The 6,516-nt window shown below is 40.4% G+C and overlaps 1 protein-coding gene across 1 annotated transcript; it reads right to left on the reverse strand.

Annotated features, from left to right (window-relative positions):
• Positions 1–4,999: 4,999 nt before the first annotated feature.
• On the reverse strand, positions 5,000–6,106 carry LOC106338824. Its single transcript, XM_013777714.1, has 2 exons — positions 5,563–6,106; positions 5,000–5,346 (listed from the first exon to the last, which is right to left on the reverse strand). The coding sequence occupies exons 1-2, from the start codon at positions 6,104–6,106 to the stop codon at positions 5,000–5,002; spliced, it is 891 nt and encodes a 296-aa protein (XP_013633168.1).
• Positions 6,107–6,516: the final 410 nt, after the last annotated feature.

A 6,516-nucleotide genomic window follows, 5' to 3' on the forward strand; every position in this document is an offset into this window, starting at 1 on the left:
AGTCTAGAATGGTGCTAAAGAGTGGTTAGATAACAAGCAAAAATCTAAAAAGTTCATTATCCCCTTCTTGACTCAATACAACTCTTTTGAAAAATTTTTTATAAGACTCATGAACACACTAATATCAGTAAACATCCCCCCAGACTTAAATTACACTGTCCCTAGGGTATATCTAGTCGGAGTTATGGTGAGAAATAAGCATAAGTACACAATTTAACAAGTTAGAACGATATACATGACCGGGTTAAGTGTCGATCGATGGAAAGGAGTTATCATCGGTCGCCGCAGGTGATGTACTGTCGATCGATATCGACATGCTCTCATCGGTCGATTTTATAATTGTCTACTCTGATTTTTTTATTTATTTTTTATTATTATTATTTTTAATTTAAACTAAATCCTAAATATCCTAAAGCTAGAAATGGGTTGCCTCCCATTCAGCGCTTATTTTAAGTTTTGAGTTCGACTCGAGGTCCGATCTGTGTTATTATCAGGGACAAGGTCTAAGTTTAAAGGCCTGCTAATTGGCGGTTTAGCCCAATAGTGTTTCACTCGTTGACCATTCGCTGTAAATTCTTCTCCTTTATCGTTTATAAGTGTGATGGCTCCGTAATGTGTGACATCCACAACAGTGAAAGGACCTGACCAACGAGATCGAAGTTTTCCGGGAAACAACGTAAGCCGAGAGTTATATAACAGCACTTGATCATTTGGTTCGAAGTGCCTGGAGATGATCTTTTTATCATGATATGCTTTCGTTTTCTCTTTATAGATCTTGAACTTTCATAGGCTAAGGTCTTATTTCATCCTGCTCATTAAGCTGCATTAGTCTGCTTTCGGCAGCTGGTTTGATGTCGAAATTTAATATTTTTATAGCCCATGCTGCCTTATGTTCTAGCTCAACCGGTAAGTGACAGGATTTTCCATAGAGTAGGTGAAATGGGGTTGTTCCTAGTAGGGTTTTGTATGCAGTTCGGTAGGCCCAAAGTGTATTGTCCAGTTTCTAGACCAATCTTTCCTAGAAGTTCCTACGGTCTTTTCTAAGATTTCTATGATCTGTCGATTTGAGACTTCTACTTGTCCACTTGTTTGCGGATGGTAAGGCGTAGTAACTCTGTGGTGAACTCCGTTCTTACGGAGTAATCCGTCAAGAACTTTGTTAATAAAATGGGAGCCACTGGCACTTATGACTATTCTAGGAACTCCAAATCTTGGAAAAATAATACTCTTGAAAAACTTGATAACTACAGATGCGCCATTTGTTGGGGAAGCTACTGCTTCGACCCATTTTGATACATAATCAACAGTGACTAGTATGTATTTGTTCCCGTACGAAGAAGGGAAAGGAAAGGACCCATGAAATCTATTCCCCAACAATCAAAGACTTCTACTTCTAGAATAGATTTATGTTCCATTTTATGTATTTTACTGATTTTCCCCCTTCATTGGCATCTGTCGCATTGTGCTATGAATGCATGAGCATCGCGAAACATGGTCGGCCACCAGAATCCTGCTTGAAGAATTTTAGATACCGTTTTAAAGGTTTCAAAATGTCCGGCGTAGTCGGATCCATGGCATTGGAATAAGATATCAGGGATTTTAGTTTCGGCGATGCAACGTCTATATATCCCGTCAGAGCAATGTTTGTAGAGATATGGCTCGTCCCAGTGATATCTCCTAACTTCTCATAAAATTTTTTTCCTTGTGTAGCCTCTCAACTCTTCGGGTTCTATGTCAGCAGCTAAATAGTTTACAATATCAGCGTACCAAGGTCTGTCCTTTGAACCTTGTTCGACTACATGCACTTCTCGATGCAGAATTTCATCTACAGGGGAATCACAGTCAGGGTAGCTCGCTGTGCGCGACGTTAACTTTTATATCGAAGGTGAGGGTTTTTGGATTTTTATCTTCGCTCAGAATATTTAAAGTATCGATCGACATACTTTCGTCGTCGTCGATCGACCTGGTATTGTCGTAATCGATCGCCATTGCATAATTATCGTCGATCGACAGGTCCTCGGAACTAAGACATGCATCAATAGGGACGTCGTTTTCTATTCTTATCTGGGAAAGATGGTCTACAACTCCGTTTTCTACTCCTCTTTTATCTTTAATCTCGATGTCGAATTCTTGAAATAGAAGGATCCATAGCAGGAGTCGTGTTTTCGCATCTTTCTTTTGCATTAAATATTTAATTGCAGCGTGGTCAGTATGAACGATGACTTGCGAACCAGCCAGGTATTGGCAAAAATTTCAAATGCATAAACTACAACAAACAGTTCTTTTTCTGTTGTTGCGTAATTCCTTTGTGCCTTGTCGAGTGTTCGACTGGCATAGTAAACTGCATGTAGCTTTCTGTCTTTTCTGTGGCCTAGAACTGCTCCTACAGCGAAATCGCTCGCATCGCACATGATTTCGGAAGGAAGATTCCAGTCAGGTCCTTGTACGAAGGGGGCAGTTATCAAGGCTTTATTTATTTCCTCAAAAGACTTTACGCATTCTGGTGAGAAGTCGAATTTAACTTCTTTACAGAGGAGGGAGGTGAGAGGTCTAGCAATTTTGCTAAAATCATGTATGAACCTCCTGTAAAATCCGGCATGCCCGAGAAAACTTCTCACGTCTTTTACGTTCGTGGGTGAAGGCAATCCGGTCATTACTTCAATTTTTGTTCGATCTACTTCTATACCAGCAGCGGACACTTTATATCCTAGGACGATTTCATCGTTAACCATGAAGTGGCATTTTTCCCAATTTAGAACGAGGTTCTTTTCTTCACATCCTGCCAAAACTTTACATAGGTTATCGAGACAACTTTTGAAACTGGATCCATATACGGAAAAATCGTCCATAAAGACTTCCATGAAATCTTCTATCATATCTGTGAAGATTGACATCATGCATCGTTGGACAGTGGCAAGGGCATTACAAAGACCGAATGGCATTCGGCGGTATGTGAATGTTCCGTAAGGGCATGTAAAGGTGGTCTTTTCTTGATCGTCAGGATGTATAGGGATTTGGAAAAATCCAGAGTATCCGTCAAGAAAACAGTAGTATTGGTGATTTGCCAATCTTTCCAACATTTGATCAATGAAGGGTAAGGAAAAGTGATCTTTTCTGGTGGCAGCGTTTAGCTTCCTATAATCGATACACATTCGTTGTCCAGTGACAGTTCGAGTGGGAATGAGTTCGTTTTTATCATTCTTAACCACTGTATTTCCGCCTTTCTTAGGTACAATGTGCACAAGGCTCACCCAGTTTCTATCCGAAATCAGGTAGATGATTCCAGCATCTAGAAGTTTGACAATTTTCTTCATAACAACTTCTTTCAAGTTCGGGTTTAGCCTTCTTTGATGTTCCACTGACGATTTGGAATTGTCCTCTAGGTGGATCCGATGCGTGCACAGATCTGGAGAGATGCCAGGAATATCCTCGAGAGAGTATCTGAGGGCTTTCTGATACACTAAAAATGAATCCTTGCTACTGTCAAGTTAACAGTGGTAATTGTAATATTTGAGATTCAATCCAGAGGACCAGTTTACTCTTTACTCTTATGAGTTCAATATTAAGCTGGGAAACAAGTGGGGTTTTAAAATCAATGGTGACGCAAGTAACTAGAATACCTAGAGATTCAAATTCGATTTAAATGAAAGCCGGCTTAGGGTTGTTCATCGGGTGTTAACGCGGAACCAAACAACTATTCAAGTGCAATGAAGTGCAGTCTAGAACTCGGATCACTCGGCTAGAACAATCCACTATCGTGGACTCGTTCCCTTTGCTGATCGGTCTTGATTCCTAAGCTCTCACTTGGAACAAGACGCGATAGCAAGCCTTAGAGATCAGGTCTGATTAGTTCACTTAATACCCTAATATCTACTCTCGATGATTAGAGATATGAAGCTCATTCAATATATGTTAATTTATCTCCTAAGCGGTTAGCTAGGTGATTAAACTAGAGATCGAACATTAAGTGATCAATTCAATGCAAGCAGTAAGAACAATATGAATGAAGAACAGTAAAAACCACTTATTTGCGTTTAGCTCATGCGATTGACACCCTAAAACCCTAAGAAGCTTAGCCGACTACTCAATCATAAAGCAAGATGACACAGACATGATTTCTGAATAATACTGCATATAAAATAAAGTAGAAAGACAAGGGTTCAGGATGATCTTCTCGTGAAAATGAGAGATGAAGCCTTCTCCCTTTCAAGTTGCTAAATCGCCAAAATAGTTCTAGGTTTTGTAAGAAATTAGAAATGATAGCATAGTCTTTTTATATGGAGGCGCCAGTGGTAAAGAGAAAGGAGAGAAAATCTAGGGCAAACCCCTGAAATCTTGGAGGTTTCCTTAATAGTCGGGAACAGTCAGTCGCTTGCTCTCTTTGGTAACAACTTTCGGATTGATCCGACTGGATGTTCTGCGTTAGATATTCCAAAATGACTTCTTCGTTCATGACACTCTCTTCTTTACTCTTTTACCTGCTCCAAACCTGGAATGATATCAAATAAGCACGAATTAGGACTGAGAATTAACTCAAAGAACACATATAATGGTATTAAAAACACCAAATATCACTTTCCTATATTTGCGCAGTTTATTTAATAACAATGCAAGTTCTCCTTTTGTCAGGTTGGCATTTACGATTACGGGGTAGGAATTTTTATAGAGAAAAACATATTTGAGTCCAGCGGGTAGTTGCTTTAACTCGATCTTTGGTACTTTTTCGGGATCCCATTCCTTCAGATAGGATGGTTGTCGATCGACAACTTTCGTTAAATATCGATCGACGTTGATTTCTGAAGCGTCATCCTCTATGTTATCGACGTTTGCTATTTCTATACTTGCGTCCATTAATCGCGAGTATTCATCAGCTCTGATGTCGATGCTAAATGTTTCCTCTTCGGTAGATGTGAGCATTTTTTTCAGGGGATCATCTGAGCATAGGTCTATGAAGGATTCTTCAGCCAACTCAGATATATCATCCACGTAAGAGGCTTGTTTATCGATTAAGGGTTGTTAATTTTATTAGTTTTTCCATATCGAAGGTCATTGAAATGTTTCCAGTGTTTAAACATATCCGACCTTCCTTCACGTCGATGATTGCACCAGCGATAGCTAGAAATGGTCTACCTAAGATGAGGGGATCTTTTGGTTCATTCTGGTATTTCAACACAATGAAATCCGTTGGTATGTGACAGTCGTTAATTCTTATTGGCACGTCATCTAGTACTCCCTCAGGTACTCTAGTGGATCTATCAGCAAGAACCAAAGTTATTTTGGTGAGTTTGAACTCGTCGTATCCTAGGGATATCGCGACAGAGTGTGGCATGAGATTCACGCTGGATCCTAGGTCACAAAGGGATCGAAGAAAAATCTTATCTCGTATGTTGCAATCTAGAACAAAACTACATGGATCAGATCTCTTAATCGGGGTTTCGCCTTGGATTATTGCACTTACTTCCTCTGAAACCATCATGACGCTGTTTTCAGCAGCTGGGAAGCTGTTGGATACCATGTCTTTTACATATTTCTTAATCGAAGATGATATTTTTATGGCATCACTTAGTGGCATTTCCAACGTGATTTTATCGAATGGTTTCTTGCAGATCGCTTTATCCAATTCTCGCTTAGTTTGCGTCTTGTTAGGAGGAAAGGGTGGCAAAGTCCTATACACTCTCTCAACCACCGGCGTGGCAGGAGTCGAGTGTTGATCGACATTGTTTTCATTCTGTCGATCGATATTTACCGTATTCGGTCGATCGACATTATTCCCTTCTTGTCCATCGATTTCCACATCTTCTTCCGACTCCTCCTTTTCTTCATCGAGGTTAATCGTTTCCTTTTCAGCTTCAGGGATTTTTTCTGCAGAAGTGATTTCTACAGCGCTCGGGGAAAGGCGTTTTCTGCTTCTTAGTAACACATTGCAAACTTGGCGTCTCGGGTTGGTGTCAGTTTTTCCAGGAAGGAATCCTTCACCCCTTGTGACAAACCCAACGTTATGTGCGACTTGGCTATCCAATTTCTTGACATGGTCACTCAAAGTTTCAAACTTATCATGTAAATCAGAGTATATGGAATCCAATCTTTCATCGAGAACCGCACTCATTTTCTGCTGGCGTTTTAGAACTTGACCAATCAAGATTCCAGCTTGCTCCTATGAGTCTGTCCTGTCTCATAGGTCCTTGTGAAGCTCATGTTTCGCTGCTGATCGGCAAGTCTTTGTTTGCGAAAGCCAGTTTCATCGATGAGGTCTACATGCTCTTCTTCATTTCCTCCACGTAGAAAGGTTTGACTCTCATCGGTAAATCGAACTTGCTCATCTCCAATCACAAAAGCATGAACTGAATCTGACGTTTCTTTCACCTCAGATATCTGGTCTCCATTCGAATTCTCGGCCATCTTCCTCCTCTCGAGATCAGTTTTCTTGGTACTGGTGCTAGACGCCACATTTTCAATGAGCCTCCTAGCTTCTTCAGGTGTCTTGGTTTTGAAGTTCCCTTGACTCGCAGCGTCCAA

This window comes from Brassica oleracea, chromosome C4, assembly GCF_000695525.1.
Source record: "Brassica oleracea var. oleracea cultivar TO1000 chromosome C4, BOL, whole genome shotgun sequence".
Classification (NCBI taxonomy): domain Eukaryota; kingdom Viridiplantae; phylum Streptophyta; class Magnoliopsida; order Brassicales; family Brassicaceae; genus Brassica; species Brassica oleracea.